The 22,300-nt window shown below is 39.6% G+C and overlaps 1 protein-coding gene across 5 annotated transcripts in view; it reads left to right on the top strand.

Annotated features, from left to right (window-relative positions):
- Positions 1-22,300, top strand: part of LOC115793025 (stromal membrane-associated protein 1-like) — a 172,798-nt gene that overhangs the window by 113,169 nt on the left and 37,329 nt on the right. For all 5 annotated transcript variants that reach the window (XM_030747730.1, XM_030747729.1, XM_030747728.1 and 2 more), the window contains exon 7: positions 5,787-5,847. In XM_030747730.1, coding sequence (XP_030603590.1) covers positions 5,787-5,847 — 61 coding nt within the window. The remainder of the gene's footprint in view (positions 1-5,786; positions 5,848-22,300) is intronic.

The following is a 22,300-nucleotide window of genomic DNA, read 5'->3' on the forward strand; positions in this document are numbered from 1 at the left end:
TGCAAAATTGTCACAAGTAAAGCCCAAAGTATCAGGTAGCGCTGCGTGTCAGGCAGGAAAAACATACAAAGTATATGCTGGGCTGGTTCGGAGCCAGGAATACACAAACTAGAAAGCAATTCGGAAACATGGAGCAAGGGAACAGACAATATAAACACAAGAGGTAACGAGGGGACAGTGGAAACAGCCGGGGAGAACAGCTGAACTGAACGACACTAACTAGACAAGGGGAAGCAAAACTGAACACATACAAGGGACTAGGACACAGAGGGACAAAACAGATACAGGAACACAGGGATGACGTGGAGAACACAGGGAAACAGGAACTAAATACAAAATAACTATAACTAACAACGCGATGCAGAAAACTATAACTAGAAGCTTAAAAATGGAAACATAAGAGAGACCAGCCAAGAACACCCTCAACAGGATGCCTAAACTCAAAACAGCAAAACTACAATAAACTAAGAAGTAAACAGAGCCCAAAACCCTCCATCACAGTGGATTGCAGCTTTAGTACATGTGAAAATGTAACTTGTTCATTCATTACATTTAAACTCTTGGATAAAAATAGACAAACGTAACACAAACCTTATTCTGCATGTCAGTCCATTATTGATTCAGGTAAAGGAAGGATGTAACAATGGATACCATTAACAATCAATTTAAAGAGTAAAAAAAAGTTATGACGCTATAAAGTGTACAGTACATGGGGCGGCTGTGGCTCAGGAGGTAGAGCAGGCCATCTACGAATCAGAAGGTTGGTTGGTGGTTTGATCCCTGGGTGCTCCAGTATTTTTTAATTTTTATAAATTTGATTTCAATTCAGTTTTATTTATATAGTGCCAAATAACACTGCTGTTGGAAAGGTGCCCTGTCCCAGATGCCCTGAACCCTGTTAGTATATTAGAATCACCAGCGATTAAAAAATGTGCACCTGTTAAATGCTACATGTGAAACAAAACTGTTGTGCTATTTCATAAAATAGAGCAGACAGATTTTAGTTAGGACTTAGCTGTTTGAGCTGCTGTTGAAGGATGGTGGTCTGCCAGGCGGGAAGGAAAAAATCTGTGTGTAAAATAACGCAGTCTGTGCTTCTGTTTAGTCCAAGTAGAGTCTTGAAATAACACTTTCATAAGCTGATTAGCATTACTTGCTGTATTTTATTTATGGATTTAGTTTAATTAGCAGATGCACAATGCAGATATTGCACCAGACATAGCCAAAAATACAGAAAAATATTCTTTAACAGCTAGAGAGTATGTCATTAGCAAACCTAAAAGCACACAAAACAAGCATTTTATCGATGCCAGAAAACTTCCAAGCATGAGTATCAAAACAGCCACATTTCTGAGAACCTTTCAGTCACATTTTCAGACTAAATAATTTTTTTTTTAGTATTCTTGTACTTTTTATTAAAGAATTCCATATCCCTGTTGCCTTCCCTGAAAAACACTTTTGCCCAAATGTTGTAGAGAAAAATTTGACATAAGGGTTGCCTTTATATTGAGCTCTTGTTAACTGTGTACATGAACTAAATGGTGTTACAAGTAGTTGTGGGTCTAGATTGTGAATAATCTTATATAATACGTACATAAAATTAATTACATAAAATACAGTGATGGGAATTTGTTTTGTGGTTTGAATTTTGTTTTTAATCCTTTATTTTCGGTGTTTTCTTGCAGAGTGTACTGTTTTGCGTTGATGCACACTTTGTCACTATGAAAAGCGTGACAGCATGATTGAGTGTATGTACGGTTTTGCTGCATTGCTTAATTAACGTCTCATAGTGTGCGGCTTGTTATTCAGCTGCATGGCTACCAGCTCACCAGTAACATCCAGTTATATTTATACACAACTACACAGCAGCACAACAACTTCACCCCCTGCTGTCCTCCACCGCACCAGTCCTCTCTCTATGTGCTACACTTTTGATGTTGACTCCCCTCTAATATATCTTAATACAATCTTTCAACATCTCTAACTGTGTAAGAATTTATTATAGAGATAATGGTGTTTAACTTAATGCATTCTTACTAATAAGTATCCTCAACCTTAGCTTTGTTTTTGCTTTTCCTTAAATTGGTCCTCCACTGTTTGCAGTATGAAGGCAGAGCACAATCCAACCTCCGGCTGCTGTACAGAGACCCCCTTCCTGCTGCGGTTCATCCCGCTGCTGTTCACACTTTGCTGCAGTCCCAACACACATCAATTCACAGCCAATGCATTCCTGATTAGGCATGGACGCGGTAATTGTTTTCATTGCCTTGGATTGGAACGACATAGAATCTAATGTGCTCCATCGATCTTTTGTTGGGGGGGCAATTGGGTTTGTTACCAGTGTTGTAGATTTCTCTTGAACCACGTATTAACCTTTATGACTCTGTCACTCTCTCTCACCACTCACTTTCTCCAACGTTCCTCTATCTGTTTGTCCTCACACCCGTCACTCCCCTATCTTACTCTTCCTTTAACTTCATCTCCCCCTAGCTTTCCCTTCCTCGCTATCTTTCTTCCATTTATTATATCTTTCCTTTTCGTCTCCCGTTTGCAGTTTTTCTGATTCTGCTTTAAGACTAAATTGGCGTGATTACACGTGTTCAATATTACCAAGGTAGTATAACGCTGACAAACAGCTGAAATATGACTGTGTCATAGAGTGGAGACCATAAAAGAGCTTAAGGAATGATGTAGACAGTAACATTATTCCAAATGAATGACGCTGTACATCTTGTGGACATGGTGACCATCACAGCTCTTCACAACTTGATTAGTTCATATATAGTCAAGTAAAAAATAAAGAACAGTCTCTGTCAGACAGGAGTACCCTATGAATTTCCTAAGCCGATTGAATTTTCTCTTTAACACAAACGGTAATGGAGTTATGATCATTTAAAGAGCTCTTTAAGATGGGCCCACCATCAAGTCCATGGTAAATAAAGGGTTAAGGTCATGCCACAGCATTTCAGTTGGTTTGAGGTCTGGACTTTGAACCATTGCAAGACCTTAATTCTTTGCTTTTTCCAGCCATTCTGCTATAGATTTGCTGCTCTACCTGGGATCCTTGTCTTGTTGCATGACACAGTTTTGGTCAAGCTGGCCTCACATGACTCTAGAATACTTTAATATACAGAGGAGTTTATGGGGTCGGTGTTTGCAAGGTGTGCAGGTTCTGTGGCTGCAAAATGAGCCCAAATCATCACCTGTCCAGCACCGTGATGACAGCTGGTATGAGGTGTTTGTTCCGATATACTGTGTTTGTTTTTTACCAGATTTGGGGCTGTTGATTATGACCAAACCTCTTTACTGTGGTCTCATCTGTCCAAAGGACATTGTTCCAGAAGTTTGGTGGTTTGTTTAGATGCAACTCTGCAGACCTCAGCTGTGCTGCCATGTTCTCTTTAGAGGGAAGAGGCTTTCTTTTTGGCAACCCTTCCAAACAAGCCATACTTGTTCAGTGTCTTTCTAATCGGACTGTCATGAACTTTAGCATTTGAGGCCTGTGGAGTCTGAGATGTAGCTCTTGGGTTTTTTGTAATTTCTGTGAACATTGCAGTCTGACCTTGGGGTGAAATTGCTGGGCCTGCCACTCCTGGGCAGTTTGACATCTGTCTTGAATGTTTTCCACTTGTGAATAATCTTTATCATTGTAGATTGGTGTAGATTGTTTGGAAATATCTGTATAACCTTTCCCATGTTGATAGGCAGCAACAGTAGTATGTTTAGGATATTTTTTTGCCTGGGCATACACCTGAATGCTCCAGACCAGGAAACTGCCAAAACTTTTGCTTTTGTAGAGGTGCTCAAACTTGCTGATAATTAGTTAATCGAGTGCATTTGATTATGAGCACCTGGCTGCTTAATTCCTATGGAAGCAGTAAATGTGTACTTCATTTTTGTCCTGATACATAAAACCTTAGTATTGATAGCGTGTACTCTCTTTTTACCATGATTCTAAATTCAGTTGCCTGTATAATCGATCACCCCAGCAATAAATACCACCTTTATTTAATTTAATATTGGACAGAGCCCTTATTTTGAAAGTTTAGTCACAGACACTGCTGGTTAACTAGCCACAGTCCTTCCTGTCTAGTGTTTATACACACTCAAAAATACCACCAAAACACTTCTAATAATAATTCAGAGTAAAATTCAACTGAAATATGTATAATCAAAGGTTTATTTATTTATTCAAATAATTCAATTCAATTGTATTTATATAGTGCCAATCACAACAAACAGTTGCCTCAAGGATGCTTTATACTGTAAGGTTAGGACCATACAATAATTCATCATTAAGGAAAATATGCTTGGTACAAACTGAATTTATACCAATCAATTAAATTTAATTTGACCAGATTAAATTCAACGTATTACTTTGTACTTAGGTAAAAAAAATTACATGGAAAATTTACATATAATCAAATCACTTTAAGTAAACATTTTGGCCATGAATATTTTTTTTTTTGAGTGCAAGCGGCTGATTATGTTGTTGTGGCAGTCCTCACTGTCATTCGGTGGTTTTAAGCCTCTCGTCCTGCAGTTGGATGCACTTCAACTTCATTGTCTTGCACTGCACCTGACGGTGTTCATCTGTGGTTTGCTCTGCAGATTTGCAGCAAGCTTATCAGATCCTGCAGCAAATGGAGAACTACTGCCACTATGCTGAGCTTACCACGGCTGCATAACAGAACAAGAACTGGCATCATCAGCTGCAGTCCAGAATGGTGGAAATGAAGTTCATCCATGGGATGAGAAGCTTTATTGTTCAATTTTATATGGTATTATTCAATAATTTGTTCTTAAACTCTTTAACATTTGCAATGTTCTTGGCAACTAGGGTGTGGGTCAGGTTAACATTCACCTTTTCATACAAGTTTTGTTTGCTTGGAATTCCCAGATGAAAAAGTTTTTAACAGCAAACTGGGAAATGAATGAGTACACAAAACTTTATTTAAAAGGTATCATCCTCTAGTTCCTGAATATTTGCCTATTTACTGTAACATGTGTCTGAAACAAAACCCAACCACCACTCTCTACTGTCACAGATAAAGTGTACTGCTGTAGGAAACTGCATTTTGACAGCTTCCTACTAATATTTTGTCTGTCCCATTCATTTCAGTGATTTTAGGGTAAATACCTAAAACACATCTCAGTATCATGCAAGTTCAGCTGTACCATAAACTTTATTCTCTAAAAGGTGGGATTCATTCCTCCTTTGTGCTGACTCACTGCTTCACTTCGTGAAACATAACCTTCACCAACAGGAATGTATATTATATCACTCATGTGCATATACGCAGGCTAGTAAAGCATCAAAGCATCAAACTCTCCATGTAGTGTCATAGCGGTCAAAATCTCTTCAGGACTCATTGATATAATAATGCTCTCCACTGAAATCAAACGTAATAGAATTTCTGAGGTCATATTAGTAGGGTGACTGAAACTGCCAACTCCTTGGTTGTACTGCAGAAATCACAGAATGTACTCGATGGCTCATATAATGAGGATATGATTAAATAAAAGTCATCCTGACAAGTTTGCAGACTGTAATTGCGTTAAGGGGAGATTACTCATCTTAGGCTCAGTGGCTCACACTGATGATCCAGTCTACTATTTTAAGAAGCATCAGTATTGGATTGTTATACAAATGGTAAAAGGTCTTGTCTCTAAGGATGCAGTTGCCCTGTACAGACTAGGAATGTTAACTTTTGATCAAATTTGCTTGAATAAATGTTATATCATTATTATATTTCTTTCTTTTTTCTATTTGTTTTCCGCAACAGGCAGAGTTACGAGTCAGTCCTAAGAAAGGCACAGAGCCGGCCGTGGATCTGCTGGGTCTGGGTAAGACACGAGCAGCCGTCTACCAGCTTACAGTATAATAAACCTTGGCCTATACACTGACCTGTCAAACTGCATTTAAATGTCTGCCTAATGTGTCTGACATGTGCATTAAACCAGTTAAGTTGGATGATGTTATAATATTTTTTGATTGATATTGCAATAATTGCAGGTTAAGCAATGTCTGACATTATCATGGAGTGGTTTAATGCCGCCAGGCTTTAATTGAATCATGCAGAGAGAGCTTTCATTACATTTTGATGACTTATTATACTGTCTGGCTGTTCATCAGTGGGTTCAACCATGTGAGACTACAGGTAAAACCATCCAACAGTCCACACATTGATGTACAGATATCAAGCAACTACGAAAAAATACCATCGAGGAGGTTTTACTAGATATTATTTGGTGTAAGGATAATCACAGAAAAGAGCAGAGGCAGGTGAGTGATTCTCCAGCGCTCTTCTGAAATTCTGGTGTTTTAGATCTGACAATATATAATTATGTATACAATAAATAGTCTTGGTTCTTTGTTTTTAACTTTCCCTTTGCAAACATATGGTTGCATATACACTGCTCAAGATATTAAAGGAACACTTTAATCAGCGTTTAGCATCAAGACAGTTAAACCTCTGGGATATTGATCTGGTCAGTTAAGTAGCAGAGGGGGTTCATCCGTTTCAGCTGCCTTGGTGTTCATGAATTTAACAACAGGTCCACTAGAGGGGCAACAATGAGACAACCCCCCAAACAGGAATGGTTTTAAAAGTGGAGGCTACTGACATATTTTCCCTTCTCATTTTTTATTTTTACCCCTTTTGTCACTAGTTTGTAGTGCTCATGTTAGTGACACTGACTAGCAGCATGAGGTGATACCTGGACCCTACAGAGGTTGCACAGGTAGTCCAACTCCTCCAGGATGGCACATATGACAGACATGAGTGGGTCACGAGAAGCCGTGGAGAACATGAGTCAGTGATGGTCTGGGGAGGCATATCCATGGAGGGACACGCAGACATCTAAAGGTTAGGCAGTGGCACCCTGACTGCCATTAGGTATCAGAATGAAATCTTTGGACCAGCTTAAGCTGGTCCTGGGTTCCTCCTGGTGCACAGCGATGCTCAGGCTCATGTGGTGAGAGTATGCAGGCAGTTCTTAGAGGAGTGTTTCTCAAACTGTGGGGCGCACCCCACTGGCCTTTGGATTAATTCTGATGGCGGAACAATTAAATTATGATAGCAGACGTTAGCAGGTACGTTAGCACAGTGACTGGTGAAACTCTCCAGTGTCACCACATTCTGCTGTGTTCATGGAGCACTCTCATGTCCTTCTAGGTTTCAGTCATTTTTAATCACATAATGGAGATTTAAAAATAACCCCAACTCACAGAAATGTATGACATGTTTTGAATGCGCCTATAGTTTCGAACATGAGCAGAATTTTTGTTGAAATACATCTGAGCTATTGGTGGATAAATTATTCAAAATAAATCAGTTCATCATGACATAAAAACCGACACATGGATGTATAAAGAGGTTACCTCCTAAAATCAGAGTCTTGACTCAGCTGGGATTATACACCAATAAGGCATAACACTGACTGGCCACTGACTGGTGAAGTGATTAATACTGATAATCTCTTCATCATGGCACCTGTTAGTGGGTGGGATATATTAGAGAGCAAGTGAACATTTTGTCCTCAAAGTTGATGTGTTAGAAGCAGTAAAAATCGGCAGTGTAAGGATTTGAGTGAGTTTGATTGCCAGATTGTGATGGCTAACAGAGTTTCTCCAAAACTGCTGCTCTTGTGGGGTGTTCCTGGTTTGCAGCGGTCAGTATCCATCAAAAGTGGCCCAAGATTGTGGTGAACCAGCAACAGGGTCACAGGCGACCAAAGCTCATTGATGCACATGGGGAGCAAAGGTTGGCCCATGTGGCCCAATCCAACAGACAATCCATCAGAACTAGACCACGGAGCAATGAAAGAAGGTGTCCTGGTCTGATGAATCACATTTTCTTTTGCATCACGTGGATGCCCAGGTGTGTGTGCATCACTTACATGGAGAACACCTGGCACCAGGATGCATTATGGGAAACCAGCAGAGGCAGTATGATTGTTTGGGCAATGTTCTGCTGGGAAACCTTGGGCTATGCCATCCATGTTACTTTGGCATTTTGTTGCAGACCATGTTCCACCCTTTCATGGAAACGGTATTCCCTGATGGTTATGGCCTCTTTCAGCAGGATAATGCTCTCTGCCACAAAGCAGAAATGGTTCAGGAATGGTTTGAGGAGCGTAACAACGAGTTTGAGGTGTTGGCTTGGCCTCCAAATTCCCCAGATCTCAGTCCAGCTGAGCATCTGTGGGATGTGCTGGACAAACAAGTCAGATCCATGGAGGCCCCACCTCACACAGGGTTTCCGCGGGGTAGTAAAAGGTAATAAATTAAATGAGCTCAAATTAAGGCTATTAAAAGGTAGTAAAACGTAACAAACAGAATTTGACTTGGTAGTAAATTTTTCATCACCCCTTCAATATATTTTGACTTTTCCATTGATGTAGACTTTTTGTTTTAAGTTCGTTTAACTATAAAATCTGTATAAAATATAACTTCTCAGCAGGACCTGAGCTGACGTTGATAGACTCGATTGGTTCCGCTGTCCGATCTGCTGTGCGCATGCGCGGTGTTGCAACCGCCTGATATGCTGACACTAACGAGTCATTTTGCGCCTCATCATGGGAAAATGTAAGTTTTCACAACTTTGGCTCAATGACCTGTTACTCAAAGATTGGCTTAAGCCAGTCATGGGGAATGATCGAGAGGCGTTTTGTAAAGTGTGTAGAAAAAAATATAAATTTGACCTGGAACAGTGTGACAGCAATCAAATCACACCGAGCATCCACCATTCACCAGCAGCGGATTCGTGCGTGCGGGGAGCAGATCCCTGTTTCGTTTTTTGGTGCTACACAAAGCACTGCAACTGCAGCCTCAAGGTCAGCTATGAGCACAAGTATTGCCGTCACACTTCAGCGGCAAACCAGTATTCCAGTATTCTATTGGAAAATATTCTACTGGAAAATAAATCATTGGCTTGTGAAACTTGAATTTCATTGCATTTTGTTTATATTTTTACAAAAACAAATTTTCTGAGTTTTCTTGAAATGCATTTGGAATATTAATGTGTATGAGGTCTTAGTCAAGACAAAGTCACAGTTACACCTTCAAGTAAGTGGGATAAAGTTTTGTCTTTGGTGAGAGATGGGCTGTCATTGTACATGGCTTAGTGCTGTGAATCCACTGCTACCCCAAAAAAGGCTGCTGCTCGATTTCGTGCTGGTAGTAAAAATATTATAGAGGTAGTAAAATAGGTAGTAAAAGGCAGTAAATTGAACTCTAGGATTCCTGTATTAACCCTGTCACAACTTACAGGATTTAAAGGATCTGTTGCTAACAGATACTACAGCACATCTTCAGGAGTCTAGTGGAGTCCATGCCTGAATGGGTCAGGACTGTTTTGGCAGCAAAAGGGGACCAACACAACATTTGGCAGTAAATCTACAGGAAAATAAATATTTGTCTCAACCTTATTGCATTCTACTTCATTTTATGGCTTCCTTTATGTAAATATAGACATTTCTATAGTGGACAGAAAATGCCCAAATTTGACCATAAACATTTACAAGGATGCAGAAAACTGATTCTGAAAATCCTCCTCACGTCTCTTTCATTTGTTTTTTGTTAGCAGTCCAATCATGAGCAGTTTTGATTCATGTCCTCGCTGCCTACAATATATTTCAGGGACAGAATTTTTCCCTGCTTCAAGCCTGATATTGGCAAACAGCAAACCTGTATTGACTCTAAATGTTCATTGGGGTCTGACAAACACCTAACCAGTCCAACTTAAATGCCAGCTGTGGGTAGCAATCTACTAACACCTGTGGTATAGTATATAACCAATAGAGTAAAATAGAGAAAATAAATAAATTCACAAATAACACAAGTATTAACAAAAAAAAAAAAGAAGCCAGTTATGATTTAACAGGTAAAGAAAAGAAAGTGTTGTTCCTCGGGGGAAATTATTTCCTAAATATATTTGCACCAGGGTTATAATAGTTTTGGATTTTACATTATAGTTTAGTTTTAGTTAGTTTTTACTTTTTTTCTCTAATTCAGTTAGTTTTAATTAGTTTTCAGAGTGGTTTTGCTCGTTTTTATTAGTTTTTATTTTTGGTTTTATGCTTAGTTTTAGTTAGTTTCAGTATTAGTTTTAGTATTTTCATACTTAATCAGGTACGCTTTAAAGATACCCTTTAAAGAAATATATTCAGCAACCAACTGTTCACAGACAGCAGAACTACATTCTAAATGTGTGTAATATTAAGGACACACATGAACATCAACAGGGAGAAACTGCTAACAATATGAACTCCAAAACTTGATAAATTCTACAATAAACTCCCAATAAAGTTCAGCCTCAGTGCAGCAGATTAACAACAGCTACATGTGGTGTTTGACAAAAACAAACTCCTTGAAGGAGTCAAAGCTCAAATCCAGCTGCATCCTGATGTTCTCTCCACCTGATGCTGCTTCTGTTTTGGAGCTAGCTTGGTTAGATGCTCGCTGATTAGACTTGCAGGGTCTTTGCGGCCTCTGTAGCCTACGGAAGTGTCCGACCTCATGTCCGCATTTATGCATGTATAGCTGGATTGCGTGTGTTAATTACCTTGTGGTTGTGTGCTGGGGGTTTTTTGGTCCTCGCTCTTTGTGCTCAGTTTTTAGGGTGCAAACATATTTGTCCCTGTTTTTTCACTTTCTTCATTTCTTCACGTCCATTCCCATAGTTTCAGCAGCTCCCTCCAGGAATTTGCTGACATTTGTGAGTCCTTATATTGATGCTTTGATTATTAGTCCTGATTGTTATTATCTGACTGATAAAGTAGCCGGAAACGCACAAGGACTAAACACAACGCTGTGGGCTGCGTTGACCCGACGAGTAGTCACGTTTCTCTGGAGGTGCAGGCCGGGTTGCCTTGTAGGATGAGAGCGGTTTCCGTAGCTGCCTTGTGTGCGCTTCTCAGGTCTACTTTGATGTTGGTGTTTTTTTTCCTGACTAAGAAGTGTTCCGTACATCATCCACAACATCATCCACAACAAGACACTCGCTGCTATCTGTGCTATCATAGTAAAAAAAAAAAAAAAAACACCACATGGGACTCTCTGAGGAGCAGCGCGGTGTGCGCACGCACGCACATGCGCACCCATTTGCCCGACGGCGTTCCGAGCTTAAACTCGGAGAGAGGAAAAAAATGATTTCATATCAATCCACAAGACTTTTGAAAAAATAACAATATCTATAATTTCAGTTAGTTTTAGTTAGTTTTGTAAACTCACAATTCAGTTTTAGTTAGTTGTCGTTTCTTCCTTTTAATTTTAGTTTTTATTTATTTCAGTTAACGACAATGTTTTTTCAATTTCAGTTTTCGTTATTTCGTTCGTTTTCGTTTACTATAATAACCCTGATTTGCACATATTTTAAAGTCCAGTAAAGCTGTGATAATTATGAGAAATATTCATTTGCTGATTCACCCTTTTATGGCACAGGAGTAAAGTCATTGGAAGGGTTTATATAAAGCACTTACACTTGCCACTGCTGAGGCAGCAACTTGAAACATGCAAAAGCTACAAATGACATGGACCAACTGTGTGAGGCAGACAAGGGAGGACCCACATGCAGGACCCAGAGTGGAGGGCCGGAGTAAACTTAAACTCAGCCTTTATTCACAGAAAAAAAAAAGTACTAGCAATTAACAGGGCTGGCCTAGAGCCAGAAATCCAACAACTTAGGTACCTAGGAAGAAACTAGGAGGAAAACTCAGACACACAATGTAAGGGGAGCCGAAGATGACGACACAACAAATAACAGAGGAGAACACAGACGGTATATACGCATGAGGTAATCAGGAAGATCACAGCTGAAACTAATCACTGAAGACCACACAGGGGAAGTAAACCTAAACACACAACACAAGACACAACAGACTATCAAAGTAAAGGCAGGAAGTAACTAACACTGAGACCAGGACAAGACTTTCAAGCTTACAAAGAGAGTGAGAAACACAGGAGACACTAAGGATAAAACACACAGAGAGACTAGGGCTGAAGGGAATCACAAAAGGGAATAAACCACCTAACAAGGCAGGCAGAGAGCTAAAGGCACAGTAAACAGAGACATAAACAGCAGCCATGAACAGAACTAAACAAGAACCCAGAAACCTAGGAAAATAAATATAAATAAACAAACCATAAACTACAGTAATAAGATGCTACAAAAAAGATCAACAAAGCCGTATCTTGGTTTTAAGGGGGACAATTAATGTCAATACATTTTTGGGGACATAACATTTCAGGCCATTAAAAAAAAATGTACAAGGGCATTAAAGGCTTCACAGTCACCAAAGAATAAGAATGTGAAGTCCTGGCTGAACAGAGCAAACTAAGAGAGGAGCACCCTGGAGCTCCTAATGGAACCAAATAACCACTTTCCAGACTAGAACTGAGCATCAGCGATGCATTGAAAAGTACAAGTGGATTCACACAGGGACACATCAGGGATCACATTCAGAATATTTCATCAGGTCCGTCCACAAAACATGATGTTGTTCCCACTCAGATTCAGTTATTTTGAATAATTAGAGCTGTCTTCGAGGTGCAGTCAGGCTGACTTTTGCTCTGCATTCATTTTTGTTGCTTTGGTCACAAATAAATTGATCTTTGCCAAAAGCGTTTCTTTCTGCATTTGCAACGTGCAATCATCCAGAATTTACTCTGACATGTGTCACTAATCAAAAGTAAAAGCGCACTTCCATACTCGTTTGTCATAACACTGTTTACAATCTGCATGTGAAATGGGCCCCTGATTTCAGTTTGATTCAGACTAGGGTTTAATATTTTTCCCGAAAATGACATGAATCAAATCCCGGGAAATGACGAGCCATTTCCCGGGAATCCCGGGAAAAAGTTTATTTTATTTTTTTATTTTAATTAGGCCTTCTGTAGCCTGTGTCGGCCTTAACCTATTGTGATATTGTAGAGGTAGCTTTCCAGCTATGCCGTGTTGTATCGTTCCTCAACACTCCCTTAACAAATATAATTCGAATATTCCTCCATTGTACATGGAATTATACCAAGCTATTTTACAACTGCTGGTGCAAAACAATACGGTTCATCTCCACAGCATTGATAAAGGCTCAGCCACGCTGTCGTGGCGACATCTGTTGCACTATATCTCCACCAGTGGAACGCTGTAATAGTCATTGAAAAGTTAACTACCGTACTACACTATAATATGGCATAACACAGGGCCTTGAGTAATGCACTACGACTTGGTCATTGCCATTCTGGCAACAGCAAATTTATAACACCGTGTCTGAGGGTTAAAGTAGGTTCGCTGTGAATCGTCTATTGAAAAACTGGCCAATCCTTATAGCCTAAAAAATATACATTTTACTCAACTCCATTTTAAAAGCGAAATATGTTAAAGCAATCTATTTCATGATAATTTCTTCACACATTAGGCCCGTATCCTAATTCATGATTGTTAGTAAGCGGCTGCAAACGAGGAAAAGAAACACCCGAAGTTAAACAGATATTTCTTTATTGTTCAGGGCAGGCATATTTTATAGGCTATATAATGCAATATAACAATATATAATAATATAAAATTATATAATACAAAATACCTTAGGGTAAACACATTGCCTACGATTTCAACAAATTAAAGAGGAAAAAAGTACAACTGTGTAATACCTCTATTAAAACGCTTGAGATGAAGGCTGAAGCCTTAAACGGAGGCTGAACGTGCCTGAAATGAAGAGTAATGCTTTTCGCATTAAACGAACCCTTCTCTCAATATTTCCTTAAATTTAACATTCTGAAACTTTCTTTTCTTTCTGAAAGTCAAATCGACGCGCGTGACTTTTTTCCCGGTTTCCCGTCTAACGTTTCCCGGGAAACGGGAAATGGTTCTGATCGCATTTCCCGGGAATCCCGGATCCCGGGATTAAACCCTAATTCAGACTGAAGCAGAAAACTGTGAGTCCTTCTGTTATGTCAGGGGGACGCGATTGATCTGCAAAATAGAAAAGCAACATGAGATGTGGGAGATGTTGTTCAGAAAGTCTGACTGAACACTGAATAATCTACAGGACAACTTGCTGCTAGCCTAGTTAGCCATAGTGGTACCAGCACCACAGTAAAGTGGAAGCAATTTATTGTAAGGTAAACTCCTGCACTCCTGGTCTTTAGTGACACTTAAACTTTCACAGCCTTTACAGTTACTTCACTTGGTGATTTACCTTTGAAGAAAATGTAGTTGTGTATTTTTTTTTCAGCAGCTTTCTGCCTGTGTTCCCTTCCCTTGGCTTTTTATCTCTGCTGGTGTAAGGAGTTAAAATCGTTACACATGCAGCATATATTCTTCAAAAACAGATACATTTGTGGCAAATAGATTCACGAGCTTTTCTTTACAATCAGTGAGGAGGTTCTCGCCCACCCATCTTGAAATTGCCTGCTTTTAGCAACAGCTTTCATTCCTGTACCATTCTGTGTTAAAAACGTTATTTGTATAGCACTTTTAGTTATTTAGTTTGGCATATGAAGATATGATACCACTGTGCAGACCACAGCTACAACTAGGTGGGCCAAAATGTATGCAGAGAACATTTGTTAGGAGCTAATTCCGCCCACAGGCCTCGACAATTAGGTTCATAATTTTTTTTTCTTATGGAAACACAGCATTTGGTGGTGATGTCCATGTGTTCTAGACTTCAGGCAGTCATTGACTGCGAAGGATTTTCATGCATGTATTAAAAACACTTGTTATATTTAAAATTATGTTATTGTATCCATTTACTTTTGAGGCTGTGAAAATGGGGGAAATGTAAAACAGTGGCTGTAATTCTTAAACAGTTCATGTAGTGCTTTTGTTAAAGCTTTGAAAGTCTGGACTTCAGTCATATCAGACTTTTTGAATTAAAATCCTCTGTGGTGGTGCACCAGAGGCAATATTATAAAAAAAAAATGTGTTATTGTCCAAAAACTGGATCTAACTCTAAGTGCAGTAGAGTTGGGTTGTTTAAGTTCAGTGATTCACAATATAGGGTTTTGGGCCCCTTTCTAAAGGGTCACAAGATAAATCTGGGAGGTCATGAAATGATTGATGAGAGGAAAGGAGAAAAAAGAGCATGTGTGAGTGCATCCAGGCAAATCTTTTTTTTTTTTTTTCCTTTAGTGCCACATCAAAAAGGAAATGCTGTGAAAAAAGGGAAGTCTGTATTCTATTTAACTCAAAGTAATAATTTAATTGTTAAAATATTACAAATACTACAAAGGATTTCGATCAATAGGATCTTCATAAGCATGAGTCAAAAGAGTGTGGGGAAAAAAAGGCTGATTTTTTTCTACATGCCCTGATCAGTGAAATCACCTGCTGACCAACAGGTGAACAGGAGAAAAAAAACTGAACAACCACACGATGAGGATCAGACCTTCAAAAAAGAGCTAGTTATTTAGTCAAAATTGTTAAGACAAACCACCATCTTCTTTCAAGCATCTTGTGTAAAACACAAGTCAGTGGTCTCTGTGTTAAAAAAAAAACAATCCATGCAACATATCAATAATCGGCAAAACTGATCAAATTACACTAGAAAAATTGTAGCAATAATTTAAACTATAGTAACAGAAAAACTGGTTATATTTATTTTTTGTTTGTGCTTTTTCTGGACTGATCTTAGACAGTTAAAGGAAGACTTCTGCTTCTTTTATACTTTCTGCCAAATATATAGTGTCACAGCGAGGTGGCTGTTGATACATGAACAGTTTTAGATAACGAGATGAAGTAATCTCTCTAACCAAAAACCCACACTTAAGAGTTAAATATGCTGTTTCCCCACTCTTTGGTCTGTATAGGGGATGTAATATGATCATCACCTCGGTCAGCGTTCCAGCAACCACTCACAATTGGATGGGGAATACATATTTTTCCTAGTAATTGGTGGTTGCCAGATGGTCTCCAACTGATCTCTCGGCCTGTAGCCTAAGGTATAGCACTCTCTGGCTGTGAGCACCAAAGACCCGCCCACCTGCTGTTCAAACCTTTTGTTTGCAAGGAGTAGCCAAGTATAAGAAGGTTGGCTCAAAGGGAGGGTGGCCTTAATAGGAGAAGAGCTAAAACTGCTTGTTTTGGCAGATAAAATGAGGGGCTGCACCGATGCCCTGTGTAGGGTAAGAAAAATATGGGGCTGAGAATAGTATGAGAATATAGTTCCAATTTTAAAGTATCCCGGGGAAAGAAATAGGCTTTTTATAGGAGGGTCACTATCCCGAAACTGGTGGAAACCACTTGTTTATATATGAGATCTTGTGTTCTTACATATCAACCTAAAATACTGTTCAAAGTAAAAGTCTGCATTTAAGGTGTTATAGCTGTCATAAAAGTCCAGTATTCCCCTCTCAAAAGCTCAAAATTTTACTTTATTTAGTTCATTTTTGTTACTTTTACTGCGACCTGTTTGCTATGTTGGCATTTTTTTGCTTGACACTGTTTCTCGACCCAAATGCTCAATGCCAAAGCATGTGAGTAAAACTGCCAAGCAAAATCCAGACATCAGACTAGACTCTACATCTATTATGGCTGTATATTACAACATGGGATTTGGCGCCCTTTAATTCACTCCAGTTGCCCCGTCCAGCTTCCACTGGGCAAATCACCCAGAACCTAATACAAACACCCCCAAATCCCCTAACCTACATCAGAGCCTCTTATATCTGATCTAATTTGCCAGTTGAGGTGTTGTGTATATCCAGCTTGAAAGCATTTTAATGGCATGTGTGCTTTGTTGACAAAAACAGCAGCACAATAGCCAGAAAGATTGAATGCACAGAGGATATGACATTCAAAAAGGTCACAAGCTGGATTCAAACCTGTGACATTTTGGGTACACAGTGTGCGTCTTGGCCCACTAACCACCAGACTTTCTGCTCCATGCTTATTGACCTTAATCCTGAACAGCAACAAGGCAGAAGAAGCAACCAGGGTTGCTTCAGGGTTTTCACCATAAATTTGTAATGTGCAATCACCCTGTTTCCCCGATCTTGGACTATATTATGTCGGGCTGAGCAGAGGGCAAGCTGTGCTGCCTGAAAAAATGCCAGTGAAAATGGCATTGATCAAAAATTCCCGACGGCAGTGTGGAAACGTGAGAGTCACCACCTTGCTATAAATAACTAATGCTGCACACCTTACAGCCATGTAGAGTGGATGAGATTTCACACATAATCAATAAGTCAGACACGTGGCTGTATGCCTCCCTCCCCCCCACCCCTCCCCATCCATCCCTCCATGTCTCCGGTTACGTTACTCTACTACCTTCGAAGAACCTCGTTCTCCTTTGGCTTCTGTGTGTGTTTTTGTAAGTTCAGTTTGATGCTGTTTAACATATAAACTACATTAGAGTTAAAGGAGTGTTATTCTTATGAATCGTCTTTCTTTTTTGTCATATTTTCTGCAAAAATCCAAAGGATGTGATGCTTACCTCAGTGCCTCTTTTCTACTCCTAACATCAACAATGAGCAAAACTAGTGAACGGTAACTTAGAAATGGACTCCACTAATCATTAATATCAACAAAGGATTGACCCCCAGCAGAACACAGACTCTAACACAAACTCCACATAAGAACAGCGATACCAACAAATGTGACTTGAGAATTTTGTTAGACTGGCTTCAGTGGCTTTTATGACTTTAGTAATATTGGGGTGTGGTTTTATCTCAGCTGAAGAAGGAGTGGTGGGATAGAGTAGTTCAGGCACCAGTGTTTATAGACACAGTTACAAAATTATCTGCATCATGTAATGGCACAAAACAAAGATGTTCAGTATAACATTTCCATTCTACAGTAATACCCAACATGTTTGCGGGATACGCAGCATGTATCTGATGATAGATCTTGTTTTGTCTTATTACTGTTTTGGCCAATGGAGTTGAGCAAATGTGAGCAACTGAATAATCACTTTATGGACACGGGTGTCAATAACAACACTGATTTAGGCGTTAGGTGATTAATCGGTGTAGTAGAGTTGTAAAGTTGTATATTTCCTTTAGGCATTGTTGTTGTCACAGGGATGATCAATCTTGCCAAAAATAGATCTCTCCAAAAGACAATGAAATAGTTTAAGAAACTTTAGTTGATAGAGCACCCCTCTCTGTTGGTTTCTGGGGGTTTTTTGTTGTTGTTTTCCATTTCTTTTATGGTTTTCTCACTTTTACCTCAGCGCTCTGCTGTAATGGTTCTGACAGGCTGAATTGACTCTGGTGTTGAGAGAATAAACTCTGTTTCAGCTGCAGTGTTCGCAGTCTGGCTAGGCACCATGACTGTATTTGTTTTTCTTCACATCTTTCATTGGTAGATATGTGTATACATACTTATAAACACCTGCCTACCTGCAATCAACTGATCAACCAACCATGTTGTGACAACACATGGGCGGGAACACTGCATCTTAGTGACTGTCCTTGTGCTTTGTTGTTGCCAGATGGGTTCAAGTATTTATGAAGCTGCTGATCACAGACTATAGTTTACTCAGAACGGCGCAGTGAGAGGTCAGAGGAGAGCACCCAGACTGGTTGGAGTTGACAGAAAGGCTATGCTAACTCAGATAACTATCTTTACTACTGTGCTCAGCAGAAAACCTTCTCATAATGCACAACATGTTCAGCCTTAAGGCGGATGGGTTACACCAGCAGAAGACTACAATGGATTCCACTTCTGGGAATATATCTGAGGCTGCAGTGGGCTTAGGCTAACTGGGAAAAATATAGCCTGGTCTGATGAATTTCTATTTTCGCTGAGGCTGCAGACGATAGGTTCAGAATGTGGAATCAGCAGCATGAATCCATCGACCTGCCTGCCTCATGTCAACACTCTGGTCTGGAGGCGGTGGTTTAATGGTGTGAGGAATGGTTCCTCCTTCTCCCCTTAATACCAATCGGTTGTGGTTTGATGATTGGTATTAAGGGGAGATATGTTCCATTATGATGTGTTGGATGATATGTCCACTGTCACAGTGGACCTCAACAGCCTCACCACTAACCAGATCTGAATCCAGTAACCCACCTTTGAGATGGGGTAGAACAGGGCATTCACAGCATACAGTAAATGTTGAACTGGCAAATTTATACTGATGTGAACAAGGAGCAGAATTTCAGTGGGAAGCTTCAAACATCTTATGGAATCGATGAGCCCAAGGACTGAGGCGGTTTGACAGATTAGTATGTATAACGAAGGGCTTGGTAAATGTGTTCTCCTCATGTATTCCAGTGGGGTGAACAGAATTCTTAACAGTCCAGTACACCACCACCATCAGCTCAAGCATCTGATTGGGCAGCTGTGGCAACACCACAGGGGCTCTGAAAGTAGGAGGGGTCCAGGCAAAAAGGCTTCAAAGGGGCCCCTCCTGCACTGGATGCTCATATTCAGTGTTAAGGTAAAGTGGACACATTATAAAAGTTCCACTATATGTTTAAATCATCTTGTGATCCAAAGATACGCAGCATACATTTTCCTTATGAAGTGAATGTTAGCTCAGCAAATATTTATTCAGTTATTTTAGACCACTCACTCAAATAGCCATCAAAACTTTTTCCATCAAAACTTCTCAGAAAGGTTTTGATTGTGCAGGGGCATGCTGGGAAATTTATTACTTGGACTTCCTGAGTTGGTGACCTGTACAGGGTGTACCCTGCCTCTCGCCCATACTCAGGTATAAAGAGTTACTGTTGATAATTCTTTTTTTTTTCTATTTTAAATTAAAATACAATAATGCAAAGTGAACTACAAACCCTACACAAAAATCACACAAACACACACGTACTGTTATTATATAGATTATACAGTATCTCAGCAAATGTTTGTTTTTCTTTTTTCATTTAGTTTTTTTAAGAGGACAATTTTAGGGTGCATACTGTAAGCATAAAATATATCCAGACTACATATGCCATCATCTGTTTATGTAGACCCCATTAAAATAAAAATCTAAAATCATATGTTACAGCTCTAGTCTTTGTGATATGATTCGGTGGTATCTATTGCAGTGTAGTATCAACACATAGAAAACATGGGGTAGCTGAGGTGTGCGCTCTGCTGAGTGCCACTTACCACTTAAATGTTGAAAATATGCACTCATACTGTAATATTTGTGTGATACATCTAAAAGCTGGTCCTCATTCTATAAATGAGTGTGCTTGTTATACGGTGACCCATCCAGTCGGTCTGTGAGGACCCGTGGTTAATGGGCTTCTCTAGTATGTTCAGAGCTTTGAGACATCACAAGTGTCTTTATGTTATTTTAGCGAGGCTAAATCTGTTTTGTTGCAGTTGAAGACAATCCGTTCCCTCTACCTCTGACTGCGGTTGTTGTCCGTGGTACTAATCAAAAGCTAGAATTATGCTATTGATTATTGCTATACACACACTGTGTTTGTGCGTGCGCGCGCATGTGCGTGTGTGTGTGCGCCTGTGTGAGTAAGCTGATGAGAGTGGGAGGGGGATGGAGAATGTGAGATGCTGTGTTTGCTCGGTTATGTGGTGGTAAGACCCAAAAAAACTCTGCCCTAGGGCCTATCACAGAGTTGTCACGCCTGGGCATCAGCTATGACCTCAATAATAAAGTAGGATGATCACCTTTTTGACAGCAAAATGTGAAAATGTAGATCTTTGTGGAAGCAGAATTTATTGCAGCGCTGTGTAAGCCCTGCAGCCCAGAAACTAACCAGTAGTTCCTCCTATTTTTCTGTTTTTTTCCCCAAATATAACATTGAAATTTTGCTCCTTTACAGCTCCGTGTTTTTATTTATGCTCTAATGTAGTAGATTTGTGTGATTCATGCACCAAAAATAATCCTCTTTTGTCATATACAGGGTCTTTGTGCGGCCCCTCAGTTTAACTCCTCCCCCTTTATGTCACCTTCTGGTTGGTTGCCTTTCATAAAGTTTCAAATACTGACCTCACCATATGTACAAGTAATCCCTGTGAGCCAAAAGGTCAGACTTCAGATTCTAAACACTCTTTTTCAGTCATTTTTTTCTGTATGATGTCATTAAGGGGAGATCGCTCTAATATGATCATTCCAGGCTCACAGCACTGGCTTGTTTCAGAGAATGGACTAAAAGGTTGCACCAAAGGTCATTTTAAAATAAATAACAATTATTTTAAACTGAAGCATGCTGATCTATTCTACAAAAGCCCAAGATTAGATATATGTAGTTGGAAATGTGGCCCCTTTAACGACTGGTGGCCCAGTGTTTTGAGTTTCTTTTGTGTAGATTTCTTTTATTGTACTTTTCAGGTTGTTTCTTAGTGTTTCTTTTGGTTTCTCTGTTTGTTGTTTGAGTGTGCAGTTTGGTTTCCCTTGTGGTTTCATTGTGTGATGTTGCCTTTGTCAAGTTTTCTGTGTTAGGTCTGCGTCTGTTATGTTTAGTTCTTCCTGCTTTATTTTGGTAGTCCAGTGTTCCCTGTGTTTTATGTTATGTTTTACTTCCTGTGTTATTAGTCTTATTCATTTCACCTGTTGTGCTCAGCTGTTTTCCACTCCCCCTCGTTCCATCTGTGTATTTAAGTCTCAGTGTTGTTTAGTTTGGTGTTCGGGTCCTCGTCAGTTTTTTGTCTGTGTGTTTTGTCTTCTAGTTTTCGAGTTAGCTGTTTTGTATTTATTGAAAATATTATCAAAAAATCTTCTCTCTAACCCTGCTCTCACCGTGTCCTACTGGGGTCCTCCCTGCCTTGCCAGCACCCAGCCTTGACAATGAAACCACAAGGGAAACCAAACCGCACACTCAAACAACAAACAGAGAAACCAGAAGAAACACTAAGAAACAACCTGAAAAGTACAATAAAAGAAAGCTACACAAAAGAAACTCAAAACACTGGGCCACCCGCCCAGGACCATTACATTCCCAATGTACAGCGTTCCAAAAAGATTGTCTGAAATGAATGTTTCGAGCAGTCTGCATCTGGAGCATCAATTGCTTGGCTACACTGACTTCATTTTCTTAAACTAACCCTAACCCTAAACATGAGCATCCTCCATTGTAATAGTATATCATAGGTCAGTGTTAAGTTGCTTAAGAAACAAAAAAACATTGCTCTCAGAATGGTCTGGTACGAGGACTGGATTGAAAATGAGAACTATTGCTCAAAAAGTAACTTTAAAAAAGAAATGACAAGAAAGCCACTAAAAGCAAAATATAAAGAAGGGTGGCTCAAGACTTTTGCACAGTACTTAAATGTGATTGAAAAAAGAGGAAAGCCAAAATCACTCCTGTAATCTAGAAGCATTTGCTGTTTCTCTGCAACAGAACAACTATAGGAAGTGAAAAATGAGGATGAATCAGCTTTCTCTC

The sequence above is a fragment of the Archocentrus centrarchus genome, chromosome 15, assembly GCF_007364275.1.
Source record: "Archocentrus centrarchus isolate MPI-CPG fArcCen1 chromosome 15, fArcCen1, whole genome shotgun sequence".
NCBI lineage: Eukaryota > Metazoa > Chordata > Actinopteri > Cichliformes > Cichlidae > Archocentrus > Archocentrus centrarchus.